The 17,460-nt window shown below is 32.2% G+C and overlaps 1 protein-coding gene across 1 annotated transcript; it reads left to right on the top strand.

Annotated features, from left to right (window-relative positions):
• Nucleotides 1-5,310: 5,310 nt before the first annotated feature.
• On the top strand, nt 5,311-9,661 carry LOC145126431 (uncharacterized). The gene is made up of 3 exons (XM_079061801.1): nt 5,311-5,357; nt 7,544-9,449; nt 9,650-9,661. The coding sequence occupies exons 1-3, from the start codon at nt 5,311-5,313 to the stop codon at nt 9,659-9,661; spliced, it is 1,965 nt and encodes a 654-aa protein (XP_078917927.1).
• The last annotated feature ends 7,799 nt before the right edge of the window (nt 9,662-17,460 follow it).

Genomic DNA, 17,460 nt, shown 5'->3' with positions numbered 1-17,460 from the left:
GAAAGAGGCAATGGACAGCGAGATTAAGTCCATGTATGACAACCAAGTTTGGAATTTGGTTGATAGTGCACCAGGTCGCAAGACAGTTGGGTGCAAATGGATCTTCAAGAAGAAGACAGACATGGATGGGAATGTGCATACATTCAAGGCTCGACTGGTTGCAAAAGGTTTTACTCAAACCCCAGGGGTTGACTATGATGAGACTTTTTCGCCAGTGGCTAAGATTAAATCTATTAGGATATTGCTCGCCATAGCTGCCTTTCATGATTATGAAATCTGGCAGATGGATGTCAAAACTACTTTCCTTAATGGGAAGTTGGCTGAAGATGTTTACATGAGTCAGCCAGAGGGTTTTGTTGATGCAAAGTTTCCCAATAGAGTGTGCAAGCTTGAGAAATCCATTTATGGATTGAAACAAGCATCTCGCAGTTGGAATCTTTGCTTCCATGAGAAAGTCAAAGAGTTTGGTTTCTCTAGAAGTGAAGATGAGTTTTGTGTGTATATCAAGGCTAGTGGGAGTATAGTAACTTTTCTGGTGTTATATGTCGATGACATATCACTCATTGGTAACGACGTTCCAACCCTGAAAGAAGTTAAGTCTTGGCTTGGAAAGTGTTTTGCCATGAAAGACCTTGGAGAAGCTACCTATATTCTTGAGATTAGAATATTGAGAGATAGAAAGAAGAGACTAATTGGACTTAGTCAGAGCACATACTTGGATAAGGTACTAAAGAGGTTTAGTATGGAAAATTCCAAGAAGGGAGAGCTACCTATCCAGAGCAATACCAAATTGAGTAAGACTCAATGCCCGAGTACAGATGTTGAAATAGATGACATGAGTCGTGTACCTTATGCTTCCGCTGTCGGATCGATCATGTACGCTATGACATGTACTCGCCCTGATGTGGCATTTGCTTTGAGCATGGTCAGTCGCTATCAGGGAAACCCAGGTAGAGCTCATTGGATAACAGTTAAGAATATACTCAAGTATTTGCGAAGGACAAAGGACTGGGTCCTTGTGCTTGGTGGCAGTGATACTTTGAGAGTAGATGGTTACAGTGATGCCAGCTTTCAGACGGATAGAGATAACTTCCGTTCTCAGTCGGGCTGGGTGTTTTTACTGAATGGAGGAGCAGTTACTTGGAAGAGTTCCAAGCAAAATACGGTGGCTGATTCTACTTGTGAATCAGAGTACATAGCAGCAAGTGAAGCGTCGAAAGAAGCAGCTTGGTTGAGGAACTTCATCGGGGATCTCGGAGTTGTTCCAACCATCCAGGAGCCTATGGAACTGTTCTGCGATAATGAAGGAGCGGTTGCCTTGACAAAGGAACCGAGAGATCATGGTAAGACCAGACATATCGACAGAAAGTACCATTTCATCAGACATAGAGTAGAAGAAGGCCATCTTATAGTAAAGAGGGTGTCATCTGAAGATAACCCAGCAGATCCTCTCACAAAGGGTCTGAGTAGGGCTAAGCATATTCAGCATGCTCGAAGCATAGGACTGAAAGATGATATTAGTTTTAGTAGTTAGATTAGTTTTTGAAACTTGTAACAAAGTAAATGTAATTGACTTTTGGTGATTAAATAATAAAGTATTATTTATAAGTTTGGCTACTACCTTTTGTCAATTGTTTATTATTGTGTTTCATATTTTGCATGTTTTACTTCCTGAATAATGAGATTATTCAAACTCCACAGTCGCTCGTACTCTTGGAAGTAAGTAGTGAATTAAGACTGTCATGAATTGGATTGCAGATTGTTTAAAGATAGACATGGCAATAGATTTGCTGCAACGTTCATGAGTACTCAGAAATTGAGATTTGAGTATTGGATAAACCCTCGCTCAGAGTATTACTTCATGGAATTCATCACGAGTAATACTGAGACGATAATATCTTATAATCTTGAAATGAAGATATATGAGTTGTAATTTACAAGTCGGTTGTGCATTGGTGATACGAAAACGCATCAGTAATTTGGTGTTATAAAACGTATTGTCATGCATAATTTGATGAGTAAAAGATACAAGCATATGAGTCAACGTTTATTCGTTCCTTTTGCCCTAACAGGAAAAGCGATATCTGTGGGCCCCTCGATGATTTGGTGTTGACTTATGTGCTGGGCCCAGCCAGGACTAAATTGATGTGTTCGATTAGAAGTCCTACATCATCACAAATCAGGAATCGGGAAACATAGATTCTGGACAAAAAGATTGATTACATTCCATGTCTTATGTCTAGGGATATCTAGCAGAACGAAGGATTATATGATCACTTATCTTAGGACACGTAACTGACTGGGTCAGAGTTCGGCAGCAGCTTTTGGAAGCTACAATTTGCTGGTCAAATTTAGAAGGCATACTAGCAATTATAGTTACAGACTTATCCAAGTGGGAGACTGTTGGATTAGGTGTCTAAGCCAATAACTATAATTGGTATGTACTTGAATTGATAGCAGCACAATCCTTTTGGGTTGCCCTCAACCTAGCAACTGGACAAGGAAATTATGAAAGGAGAGATATTAATTTATAAGATTAATAAATTAATATATATATATATATATATATATATATATAAATGATTTATTAATATGTTAATGGATTAATATATTAATTAGAAATCATTATGTTTAATTAATTGTTAGCCAGAAATTAATCAGAATTGATTTTGGGGTTAAAAGAATTAATTATAAGGTGCAGGGACTAGTTTGTAATTATCTAATAGTTGAGTGGAAGGCTCTAGAACCCCCTTGGAAGAGGGTGGACGAAATCTTTAGGGGAAACCCTAATAATTTCGTCCATAGGGGCTTGGATAAGGCCCTTGGGTTTGCTTAGGCCCTAAGCAAAGGATAACTAGGGTTTCCCTTAAACCCTAGATCCCTCAGCTATATAAGGAGCTTCCTGGTTCATGTTTTTGGTCACTGATTTCTTTGGAAGAAACCCTAAGGCCGAAATTGCATACTCTCTCCATCCTCTCTCCTCCAAGTTTCCTTCTTGCTAGTTCTTGGGTGTGATTTCATTAGAGGCATTACATTTGTGGTGCTAAGCTTCCAAGAAGATCAAGATCAAGATCAAGAGGATTATCAATTGTTTGCTATAACAATTGAAAGGTATGTAACTCCTAAACCCTAGTTTGTTAATTTCGAAATTAGCCTCTCTCCTCTAGGGTTCTTGTTTTGCAATTCAAAGTTGTATGTTCAATAGTTAAAACATAGATCCAAAGTAGGTTGCATGTGAACTTAGGAATTGTTTTCTAGTTTATTTGTTGTACCTAAAACCCATCAGTTTTGACCTTCCGTAATGATATAATGACTTCCTGTCACAAGATACTAAAATATATAACATGTAGTGGAGCCATTCTTTCATGTGTTGTTAGCTTGTTGAAGTAAAATCACTCATGTATGCATTTAGGGAACTCAAATATCAAATTAATTCAATGATTGTTAATACAAAAAACAACAAAAATGAAGACTAAGTGATACCTACCTTCTTCCAAACATCAAAAAACAACAAAATGAAAGCGAATCTGAAAGGATATCGATTCAGAATGGAAAAACATACATACCCTTATGTCTTTCAAACCAAATCCGATGAAATGGCTTCCACTTCCTTTGACTCGCCTTCCCTTGTGTCTTCATACACTAAGAATAAAATAGAATCAACCACGTTTCCTCTCATTTAAATGAACAATATACCCCTCCCCTGGCATAACCACACTCACACACATATAAATTCACTATCTTCTTTAAAATGACCAATATACCCCTCCCCCTCCTCATGAATAACCCTAAATCTGAAATGGGCTATTTTATCCTCCACATTACCTGCCAAGATCCAATGATTATTACATTTATTGTTAATATAAATATCTGTATAACTTAATTTTCCAAACACCTCCCCTATAAACATGGTTCTTGCTCTGCATCCTTTGTTTGAGAATAAATTATTAGTTTCCTAATCTTTCACTTATTTAACAGAATTAAGAAAAAAATAATAATGGAACATTAGTTAAAATGATTTTATCAACAACAATTCTTATCTAGTAAGCATTAGTTTAATTTTTAGAATTACATATATGCATCCATAACTAATTATGCCATACAAGCATAATATGGTTGATACTCAACAAACCCAAGAGATCCAGTGCCCAAATAAACAAAGAAAAAAGTAATGAACGGACTTACCACTTAGCTATGACATCCAGTTCTACCTAAGATGGCCAACTTCACCAGGATCTTATTTTTCTTAAATCATATCAATAGCCTTCTCAAGTACAAAGTTGTGAGCACATTTTTCATGACCATCAATTCTGGATCAAGTGATTAATCATCAAACACTTCAGTAATACAAGAAAATTAAGTAAATAAAGTTTTAGGCTATCATAAATAATAGATTAAATTGCGTTTTCTCAATCATAAATAATGAAATTGAATCACCTTTCACTTCTAGCACATCTGGTTGAGAATGGTCATGAAGAACATATAACCTAGAAATTATAAACCAAAACAACCTCGGGATCAACAATATGTTTCACACTTATTATCTGTATAAAAATTAAGAAGGAAAAGAAATGGATAGAGAAACAAAGGTTTGGTAGTTCTAGAGTAGCCGATCTAGTTCCTAGTAGGCCTTACTGAAAGCTTCCAATTGGCAGCCCTCAAGATCCTTCAGAAGGAAAGCTTCGTCTGGATCCATGTATCACCTGCTTCCTTCAACACGACAATGACTTCCCTACATGGGTAGTTCTTGTAGTGATGAAAATGGAATTCCACTTAATTTGTAAAGAACATGAAAATGATAAAGAAAAAGAAGTATACTTGTAGATTGGAATGATTTTATCAAGAATGGGACAGGAAGAGCATAAGTTTTCTCAACACCATTTGTAGGTTTTGATAACAATAAGTACCTGACTGGGCCAAAAAAGACTGGTATTGAGAAGAACTTTAACTTGTATAAGACAGGGGAGCAGTTCAAGAATGAAGGAGCTTACCTGAATGTTTTTTGTGAATTCAATGGCGACAACATACCATAGATCTAGAACGGTGGTCAAAGAAGAACCAAGATCGGTAGCAGACATAGATGACAGTAGGCGGAACACGCGTCGATTTGGATTTCTGGATTTGGAAACAAATAGTAGGAGCGCTGGCAGCGGTTGTGGTGATGCGATGGTGATGCGGGCTTGAGCCATAGATGTCCTATACGGTAAAACATTAGTCGACTGAGATCAGAAAATCTAGATATGATGATACAAAGAACACAAATAGGTGAAAGTCAAATTGAAGATTGAAGCACCAAGAGATTAAATAGAGATGAAGGATGGTGCGGCGGTGGATTTGATTGAGGAAAAAGGGGGAAGGCAATATGTAGGCGGCGGCGATGATAACATAGAGAGCTGATTTTCGACTCACTTGGATGACCTCGCACACAACTGCGTAAAACAGAACACCTCGACATTCTCATAAAAACCCAAGATAAAGAATGCGTTGGAATAGATAACATACATAAAAAAAAACAAAATCAGAAAAAATAAGCATACCCCCTTAGATTATACGGGAATCCAAAGGAACTAAAGAGGAATGGACAAACAATGGTTTGAATCGATTAGGGTTTCTTACGGTGAGAGAAATAGATCGAACCTGAAGAGAAGGACTGTAGATGAAAATGGAATTGTTTGTTCCTTAAGATGCACAACAAACAAAAATTGACAACACAATCAAGCCTCCTGGTTCTTTTATTGGTGCGAATATGGGTGGCTGAAGGAGGCTTTATAGAGTAGTTCCACTTACCTATTCAATTGGCAGAAAATACCGGTTCTTCTTTGACTATTGACCAGTTCAATTTGAAGATTGACCAGTTCAATTTGAAGATGAGAACTGAAGACCTATTCAAAACGTGAGTAATTCAAGAACTTGTTGACCAGCTAAGCTCTGGTTTTTCATATGTTGACTAATTCTAGTCAAAAAGTATGATTTTTTTAAAAATTTAAATCCTTTATATTGGGTAAGATAAGGATGTAGGTTTGAATGTTTCAATATTAATTTTACATTTGTACTTAATGCATTGTATTTTGTAATTTGTTGATAAATGTTTGTACATTCAGCTTAAATGTTTGGACTTCTTACATCTATTTTTAGAAATAGTAAGGTTTGTATAATAAGATATATATATATATATATATATATATATATATATATATATATATATATATATATATATATATATATCAAGGTTGTAAAAATCGTTTGACGGTAGCTCGACGGTCAACTGATGTTAAGGGATTAATCGGTCTTGGTGGGGATTAATCGAGGATTAATCGGGGACCATATATTATTAATAAAATATTAAAATTATTTAAATATTAATATATCTTAAGAAAAACAAGTACTTCAAAATTAGAAAATAAGAAAAATTGTAATTTGGAAATTTGGAAATACGAAAATATGAACATTTTGGTATAATATTTGAAATTTTGAAATTTTGAAAATTTTGGAGTACAAAAAATTTGATTTTTTGAAATTTTTAAATATTTTTTGACCTTTTTTTTTACTTTTTTTGACTTTTTGACTTTTGTTGACTTTTGTTGACCGATTAATCCCGCCAAACCCGATTAATCCTAAATTTCTGATTAATGCCCTAATCCTCGACGGTTGGAGAACGTCAAGCGATTAATCCACGATTAATCGCCGATTAATCCCGATTTCTGCAACTATGATATATATATATATATATATATATATATATATATATATATATATATATATATATATATATATAATTTAATTGGTTATTAGATATGACCATATGAATCAATACCCACACCAAAATACCCCATTTATTTATAAAAAAAGGGTTTGTTAATCGACGTTTCATCAAGGGTTCAACTTTCAAGAGAGTGTGCAGCTATTGTTATTCATCAAAGTGGTTAAATTTGTTTTTCGGCAAAACTGTTACAGCGATTTCAGTTATTTAATTAAGTAGGTAAATTTTATTTTTTATTGCATATTTTATTTATTGTTATTTGTAATTAATAATTTAGTTATGGTTTTATAATTTGGTTTGTTATAATTATAAATTTATAGGATAAATTATGAGCAAGAAAAGAACTATCGATTCTTTTTTCAAACGAACAAAGGATGTGTGTGACCCACAATTGCATCATGTTAGTGATAATATTGAAGAAGATGTTCAAAATACACACCCACAACCTGATTGAAATAGTAACATTGAAGAGCCCAATAATATTGAACATGAAAAAAATAATATGTCAGATTCTTTGATTCGTGATCCAGGAGAACGACCTTCAATCTTAAGCTATCCAAGTAACCAGCGTGATGAGATTAGACGATTATATATTAAACTTGGACCATACCAATTACAAAAATCAAAGTATCCATTCAGTCCTAGTGGTCCAAGAGGATCTATGCGCAATTTTCAACAAGCTTGGTTCAAGAATTTTTGGTGGTTGGAATATTCTTAGAAAAAAGATGTTGCATTTTGCTTCCCTTGCTTCCTTTTCAATAAAAAACCTATTGGCAAATTCAGGTCAGATACATTTACCGTATCAGGGTTTAATAAATGGAAAAAGGTAAATTGTGGTAAAGACTGTGCTTTCATTGTACATGAAGGTAAGACTCCAGCCTCAGCGCATAATTTTTCTGTTAGGTGCTATAAAGATCTAAAAAACCAATTATGTCACATAGAGAATGTGATAGAGAAGCAAACTACTCAACAAGTTATGGACAATAGACTACGTCTTAAAGTTTCTATTGAAGCCATTAAATGGCTCACATTTCAAGGATGTGCTTTAAGAGGTCATGATGAACGACCTAACTCAAGAAATCAAGGGAATTTTCTTGAATTAATAAAATTCCTTGCTTCTTATAACAAGACTGTTGCTGATGTTGTGTTAGAAAATGCTCCTCAAAATGCAAAGTACACATCACCAGATATCCAAAAAGAAAATTTACATGTTGTAGCTACAAATGTACAAAAAGCAATTCGTGATGAAATCGGGATGTCAAAATTTTGTTTAATAGTTGACGAGTCTCAAGATGGATCTAAGAAAGAGCAAATGGCTATTGTTGTGAGATTTGTTGACCAAGATGGACATGTCAAAGAAAGGTTTTTGGACTTAATTCATGTTAAAGATACAACTTCATTGACCTTGAAAAATAAGATATTATGCTCTTTATCTTATCATAAACTTAGTGTTCAAGATATTCGGGGTCAAGGATATGATGGGGCTAGTAACATGCGTGGAGAATGGAATGGGTTGCAAGCTTTATTATTAAAGGAATGTCCATACACTTATTATATACATTGTTTTGCACATCAACTACAATTGGCTCTGGTAGCAGCGTCTAAAGATGTGATTGAGGTACATAACTTCTTTAAAACCTTAAACTTTGTAGTTAATGTCATATCTTCTTCTTCCAAACGTAATGATCAATTGCAAGATGCTCAAATTGCTGAAATTTCTCATTTAACTGAGGTTGGAGAAATTGAGAGTGGAAAAGGCATAAATCAAATACAAACATTGCAGAGGCCTGGAGATACTAGGTGGAGCTCTCATTTCAAATCAATATGCAGTTTGATGAGATTGTTTGGTCCATCTTGTGTAGTATTGAATGACATTGCTATAAAAGGTTCTACATCTTCTCAAAGAGGTGATGCGGCATATGCACTTACACATGCCTTATCATTCGATTTTGTCATTGTTATGCACATGATGAAAGAAATAATAGGGATAACTGACAAGCTTTGCCAAACTTTACAACAAAAATCTATTGATATTGTTAATGCTCTATCCTTGGTTTCTACAACAAAAATATTGATTCAAAAGTTGAGAGATGAAGGTTGGCAATCGCTTTTGGACCAAGTGGTTTCTTTTTGTGAGAAAAATAGCATTCCTGTCCGTAACATGAATGAAACTTATAGATATGTAATTCGCCAACGTCGTGAAAAAGACAATATAACCACAGAGCATCACTATCAAGTTGAAGTATTCATTGCTGCTATTGATAGTCAGTTGCAAGAGTTGAACTCTAGATTTAATGAGTCTGCAACAGAGCTTCTCCGTCTCAGCGTTATGCTAGATCCAAGAAAATCCTTAAATGTTGAGGATATATGTAAATTGGCAACATCATATTATCCTATGGACTTTACGGAGAACGAAAGGAATTTGTTGAAACTTGAGTTACAACATTATGAACTAGATGTGCAAAATCACCCACAACTGAAAAATTCGTCTACAATTTCTAAGTTGTGTAGAGGCCTACATGAAATAGGGAAATCAGGTACTTATCATTTGCTTGATAGATTGATTCGTCTTATATTGACTCTCCCTGTTTCTATTGCGACATCTGAAAGAGCATTTTCAGCAATGAAAACTGTGAAAACACGACTTCGAAATACCATGAATGATGATTTTCTTAAAAGTTGTTTGCTTGTTAACATCGAGAGAGAGAGAGAGAGAGATTGCCGATACATTTCCTACGGATGATATTATAAATGATTTCTATTCCATTAAACAAAGACGAGCACAACTTAAAGTGCATAAGGTACTATTTCTTATGTTTATATATATTTTAATTTTGTAAAATGAACCATATCTATCTATGTTATAATTACTTATTTTAATACTTGCAGGTTAATGGATGAATATGAGTCGATGCTTTTAGTTGAAAACGTTTGAAGATTCAGGCTAATGGAGACAAATTTTTAATTCTTTGTCATTTTTTTTAAAAAAAAAATTTAGACTTATTACTTTATGCGGGTATAACATTATATTTTAATATATTATTACTATGTGAGCCCCCTTAATCTTAAATCCTGGCTCCGCCCCTGGATGGTCATGTAAGCCCCTGACATAAGAAAAAATATATAAGTATACTGTTAATTTCGGGATACATGCCAATATACAATGCCTTGATAAGAAAAATAGAAAAAAATAGAAGTTGGATACATTAATACATAGAAATAAATAAAATTACGTTGCTATTATGTGCATTTCGCCTCGTAAAAAAAGAGGGGTTAATTTTGATTATGAAGTTCACGAAACCATATTTTCAGCTTTCACATACAAATCTTCATCTTGATTTGTTAAACATAATGAATGATATTATTTTCACAATAGTAACCACGTGGAATTGAATCAGAAAAATAGCTTGATACAATGGATTGAATTGAAATTTAGGCAAGATTTTAGGCACGATCAGGGCCGGCCCTAAGGGTGTGCAAAGTGTGCAGCCGTACAGGGCCCCCGAGAAAAAAGCCCGATTTTAACCAAATTATATATATTTCATATCTTAATATATACTATTTTATACAACAATATAAACGAAATTAAGGTAGTTCAGATGGCTTGAAGGATTAATTATGCGCGCCTGTTGACTTGGTGACGAGGGTTCGACTCTTTTTTCCACCGTCTTAAAAGTGAGCTTATTTGTTTTCATAAGTTTTAGTTTTTGCCCCTTCAGCTTTAGTAGTTAGTTTTACTTAGGGAACTGGTTTTCAAAATGTATATATATCCCCTCTAAAATTTTATAATTTTGCATTGACCATTTTTCATTAATTTAATTTATATTTTAATTTTTCTTTCGACATATATATATATATATATATATATATATATATATATATATATATATATATATATATATATATATATGGGCCCATTTTTATGTTTCGTACAGAGCCTTCAAAAACAACGGACCGCCCTGGGCACGATGTAGATTGGATACGTATGAATTCCGATCACACGAGAATTGTTCCATTTTGCACTTAGTCATCATGACATGACTAGGTACAGATGCAAATAACAAATCATACTTTTACTTACATACATCATATTAGAACCCATATGATTGGAACAAAATAAAATAAATAAATAAAAATAAATAAATAACTAACAACTTACGTCCAAATATATTAACATCAATTAGACCACGAGTCAAAGAATCAGCCCAAAGTCCATATTTGTTGTTTAACTAACACATCTTTCTTTGATCAAGGAGGAGTTTTAAGAATTTTGTTGTTTAAGTTGTTGATGCTGCTATCCATGAAGGCCTTTGTGTGTTGGGGGTTTATATTAGTAATTGCATGAGAAAAAAACGAACCAAAATAATCGGAAGTATCAAAATCGGTCATCGGGACAGCAGCAAATGGGTCAATTATTTTGGTTGGCGTCTTCATCATGTAGGATGATTCTAATGACTTAATCTCCTGTCCAGGAGGAACTGCAAAAAAAAGTCCATGGCCGGAATAATACGTAGATCTATACCAATCTACGGCCAGTCGATTCATTTCACCAAATCAGGGTTAGAACAAAGAACTAATTAATGACACCCAGAACTAATATTAACAATATTTTTCAAGAAATAAATAATTTCCAGATTGCAAGAAGTAACCTTGAATCCTTTTCTAGGAAAAATATAGGTTTGAAGTATTAGAAATTGCTCTTAGTTACACACAAAGATCTACTAAAAGACTTACTAAAACGAGATTAACATCGATACCTAAGGAACATCTTGGAAATCAAAAAGAATTAAAGAATATGAAATGCTAGTCGTAATTTGTATATTAATAGCAAGAGTCTCATGCATGATGCTATTAATAGATCCATTTATTTAATCTTTAGTCCTTAAATTCTTCTGTATTTACACATTCAGTACTCGTCACTTTCTTTTTTATTCCTCCGGTCCTTGATAAGCCAAAATCATCCAACGTACTCTCTTGATTTTTATTGCTTCCTTACATTAATTCTTAGTCACGCACTTCATAAAATTCCTCCACATTTCCTTTGCAAACAATCCTACAAAAGAAATTACCACAGTAAGTTATTAAACAAATATTTTTCATGACAATTTTCTCTCGAGATAGATGTCATATTACTTGTCTTTGATATAATTGAAGAGCTTCCACATTGCCGCGTGCATGTTTTGTCCAAGTGAAGTCACATGGTGGATAGAGTTATATGCTATTATGGCTATAACGATTAAACATACAATTGAATATCCAATCCACATGAGCGTTGGAGGAACGAGCAAGACAAGCACAAGTGAGAGAGGTGCAAGAATTATTGTGAACAAAGCAACAATTACTAAGATTTTCTGAAGAATGATGGGATAATTATATAACTGATTCGTGTAACTTGTATAATCCAGAATCCAGTAAGACAGAACAAAAATAATTACTGCAGCCAGTGACATGAACATGAAGAAACAATGCGTTTCAAACGCAGACTCTTGTGTTGATTGAAACTTCAACTGAACTAGTCCGATCAACGAAGTATATAAGACAAGAAGTCTCTCAACATGCACATGATGCAACATCCTAGAACAAATACGAAGCCTGGCATCAAGAAACCAAATCTAGCAATCAGTTCATGGATCTATTTGCAATATGACATTGATATAATACAATATCTTTCAATCCCCAAAAAAAAAATTAACACGATTGTAACTCACCAAGTTGGACGTTGAAAGGGTTCAGGAAGGATATTAGGGTCGATGGAAATGGCAATCTCTCCTTCTGGTCTTGTGGTGTCGGGACTTAGAACATGGTCCATGAAGAATATTAGGTTTGTGGATGGAGTTACACAAGATTGTTATTTGAGAATGTAGGTAATTTGGTGATATGGGATATACTATATATACGTTGGCGGTAAATGTTGATGCAAAAGTACGTGTATGTTTCATGGAAACTTCCTACACCTTCCAATGATATATGTGAAAATTGTTACTGTACCTTCTCTTCCTTAATCTTTATAGGTAGTTTATGAATAGGAATTGGCTTCTTATAATCTGAATTCAACAATTTGATCGATACAAGTATGGTTTATGTCATGCAATTTTTACATTTTATAATCATTAAATTTTGTTAACCACAAATTTAATCTCCTAATTCCACATATGTCCCGAAAGGGACTTCAATCTTCTACCTCAAAGAGAAAAAGAGCAAACATCTGATACCATTGGACTAAAAATCTTTGGTACGGTTAGGTGGTTAGTAATTGCAAATGTAAATTTAATTAAGTGACATCCAAGTCTTAAGCTTGATAATACTTATGATATTTACTATTATAAGGCATAAAGTATCAATTTGCTTTTCGATTAGCCTCATCTAATGTTACATTGGAATTTTTGGCGAATATGATGGATATATGGAGTAAAATATTGGTTGGAGATCAATACGTAGTATGAAATTCTTTGATCTCTTTATTTTTATCTTACTTAATATAGATAAACGAGCTATATTTTGATAATTTCTATATATAATATACTATACAATAAATAGATATTTTTTTTCATTATAAAATTGAAACCCTTTAACCCTTAAACTTTCATTTTAATATATTTAATTTATTAATTTAATATATATATATATATATATATATATATATATATATATATATATGTTAAATGTAAAATATTATCCTATTTATTGTGAAAATTTGAATTATCAATATAATATATTAAATTTGTTAATTTGAATATGATGTTATATCTAAAATTTAAATCAAAATACCAAATAAACTAAAAAATATTCATTTTTTTTAAATAGCTACAAAATATTTAAATGTTCTAAATATAAATCTGAATAGGCATTCATTTGAAACTCCACTAATATTCAAATTATTTATGATTACGATTCTAAATATGTTACTTAATGTAAGATAATAGAAAAAAATACACTTTATTCCTATTTTAGTTTTCTATAGGGGAAATCTCCAGAAAAGTCCTAAAATTTTACCCTAATTTACAAAAAAGTCTCAAACTAAATTTTGTTTACGAAAAAGCATGAATTACCGGTAAAAATGACGATTTGACCATTTTTTCCCGGTTTACCGGTTTCATTACTTATCTGTTTCATTAAAGTCTCATTATTTTATCTTAATTTACAAATAAGTCCTAAACTAAAATTTAGTGATGATTTGACCATTTTCTCTATGTAACATACATTTTACTGGTTTCATTATTGACCCGGACGCCTAGTCATTAAATGAGATGATGAGATGGATATATGTTGAGTTATATAATGTTATGTTTAGCATAAAACTTGATATCCTGATGTATTGTATATTCTTTTGGAACATAAAATGCATCCAACAAAGACTGCCATAATTACATAAACTAGCAGCAACTGCGTTATTTTTTACGTTTATAAGAAATATCAAATTGTCTATCTAATCTTATGTAACCCAATATATCCATCTCATGAGACATCAACTCATTTTCTGTCCTTTTTTCCTGGAAACACACATTTTATTGGTTTCATTGCTGACCTAGATACATAGCCATAAATAAGCCGATAAGATGGATATTAAATTTTATAGTAAATGTAGCATTATATAACTCATCGTATCCATCTTATCAGCTAATTTAATGACTAGGTGTCTAAGTCAGCAATGAAACCGATAAAATGTATGTTACATGAAGAAAATGGCCAAATCATCACAAAATTTTAGTTTGGGACTTCTTCGCAAATTAGGGTAAAATAATGGGACTTTAGTGAAACTGGTAAGTAATGAAACCGGTAAACCGGAAAAAAGGGGTCAAATCGTCATTGTTACCGGTAATTCATGTTTTTTCGTAAACAAATTTTAGTTTTGGATTTTTTTCGTAAATTATGGTAAAATTTTAGGACTTTTCTGGAGATTTCCCTTTTTATAACGATAATAAGATGTTTTCTAAATTAATAATTAATAATAGTAACATAAAATAGTAAATGAAATTAAGTTACTTTACAAACAAAGGGTTATATTTAAAAAAAATTATCACGAAAAAAAAGTCAAATAAATAAACTCTTAAGTTAATTGTTTATTAGAATAATTAAATGTATTACAAAATCAATATTTATACTGAGCTAGCAAGTCATGGCTATAAGGAATTTAGTATTATTAGAGCAATTTAGTGTAACAAATATTAATTTATAGTTAATGTCCATAACATAATCATCTTCAACGTCATATATTTGTCAGAAAATAATTTAATCTGCATAAAACATGGATATTCACCTAATAAAAACAAATTGTTAGACTTAATAAATTAAAATGCTTACAAACGACTAAAGAGGGTTATGTTTTATACATTCAATTTTATAAAGAAAAACAAAGAAGGTTGATTAAATTGTAATTAATATGGAATAAAAAAGATGGCATACGTGAATAATACAATGTACGGAAAATCTAGTTTTCTATTACTTCCCCGTCTCAAAATTATTGTCCACAGACAAAAAACACACAGATTAACAAAACATTAATTACCACTAACTTTATACAATAAAATGACAATTTTATCCTTAATTTGCATTTAATGTTCCGTTAAATGTTTCATTTTTGGTTTGTCCCAAAATAAAACCAAAAATAAAAGATGAACTATAATTTTGAGACAAATGAATATATAAAATACATATGTAACCGAAAAACACATTGTGTTGGATATATCTAAATAGAAAGAAGAGGATCTCTATGATATAGTCAAACTATAACAAACGCTATATATTTGAAATCGGACCGGTTATGTCTTAAACATATCTCCAAAAGCATCTACAATGATATATGAGAGTTCATTGGAATTAAAATGGAGTTCAATCTTCATTGAACGCATCATAGGAATTTTAGTGAAAAAAAAAATTGAGATTTTTTAAGAATTGAATGCTCCCTCTTCTATATGGCATTTCATTTTCTCCGAAATTGAGTGTAGATTGAGTGTAGACTGTAGATGCTCTAACACCCCGTTCCCGAGATTAACAAAAGAAAAGAAAAGAAGAGAAAAGAAAGTCATGAAAGAAAAGAAGAGAAAGGAAAGGAAAATAAATTTTTCTTTTGTGTTCCCGAGTTGGAAAGAAGTAGAAGGAAAATGAATCATTTTGTTATTTCTTTCCAAATCCTTCCAAATCGGAAGGAAAGTTAGGAGGGAAAGTGATCTTCTCATTTCCCTCCACTTCCTTCCACTTCCCTCCTTTAATGAAACTCGGGAACACCAATTTCTTTTATTTTCTTCTCATTTCCACTCATTTCCTTTCCTTTCTCTCGTTAAGTTGAACTCGGGAACGAGGTGTAAGTCCCAGAGGTATTTTGTAAAAAGTAAAGTTGCGACTTGTGCGTCAAAATTTTGAGAAGATGGGCCAACACATTACGGCCGTCAAAGATGACTAGATCATCAAAGCTTACCAACGTTGAAACGGTTTGGGCCTCTATCAGTTTATTGATTATCTACTTTAAAAAGCCTCACTCAAATGATTCCATTTTTGGTAAACTATTTCGGTTTCCATTTTTTCCATTTTCTGAACTTTTAAAATATTATATAATAATATACTAATTTATTTCTGATTAAAGATAAATCAGTTATAGAGTATAAAATAAATCTTTCAGTTGCATTTATTTATTTATAATGATTAGGCTAAAGGGTACGGTGATTTTTGTCTATCAAAACCTAGTGTCACATAAACACCATATAAACATTTGACATTTTTGTCATTATGAGTGGGTGTGGTTGCTTACCAATTTTTTTTTTTAAATTAAAAATATAACATTTACTATTAATATTAATTAAAATAACATAATTGTCACGACAATGTATTGAAATTTGGCTTCTACATCAGTGTATGATACAAAAAGTAAAAATTTGTTTATAAACTTAAGTTTTCACTGAAAAGTTTAGATTAAATCACTAAAATGTTGATATTAGTTTTTAAAAAAATATTTACTTAAAACTTTGAAAGTTATACTAACAGTGATATTTTGAAATTAATTTGGTTTAACCATCAAAATAATTTCTTTTATGATTATTTGGAATTAATAAAAGAAAAAAAAAGCCTCTAATAACTAGAAAACGGCATCAGGTGATCAAAAAAAAATCAATTGCTTTAAAATCTAAATATAAAAATTGGGGGTATTAAATGACGATTGAAAAATCAGATTTGTTCATTTAACTCTTTAAAAAAAAGAAAAAAAAGCAAGAAAAGAAAGAAAAGAAAGAAGAAAGACTCATTAATTCAACCGGTAAGTATAGAGAGAGAAAACAGCAATTGTTTGTCATTCGACAAAACTGCATAAATAGTTCCTATGGTTAGCTGAAAATTGTCACTTTTGTCCAAAAATGTTTGGACTAGCACCAGAAGTCAAAACTTTTCATTTTGTTGCGAGTTTGGTCCAATTTGCTATGACCTTTTTCTTAATGACGATTTTGCCCTTATTTTTTGTTCTTTTGCAATTTATTTTATTATTTAATTATTTTTTTATTAAAGGAAAAAATTAACAATAAAATTTGTATTTTCTATTTTATTTTTATAATTTTTTTATAACAGAAATAAACAAAATTAAAAATGCTCTCTCTCTCTCTCTCTCTCTCTCTCTCGTTAATGCCCATTCCTTCTTCATTACTTTTCCTTTACAAAAGCTTTGTAATGGTTTCTTCCCCAAAAATTCATCAAGAACATCAAATTAGATACAAGAA

The sequence above is a fragment of the Lactuca virosa genome, chromosome 7 (genome assembly GCF_052849685.1).
Source record: "Lactuca virosa cultivar CGN04683 chromosome 7, Lactuca_virosa_CGN04683_v6, whole genome shotgun sequence".
Classification (NCBI taxonomy): Eukaryota; Viridiplantae; Streptophyta; class Magnoliopsida; order Asterales; family Asteraceae; genus Lactuca; species Lactuca virosa.
Note: the sequence above shows the minus strand (reverse complement) of the source record. Positions and strands in the feature narration are given on the sequence as shown.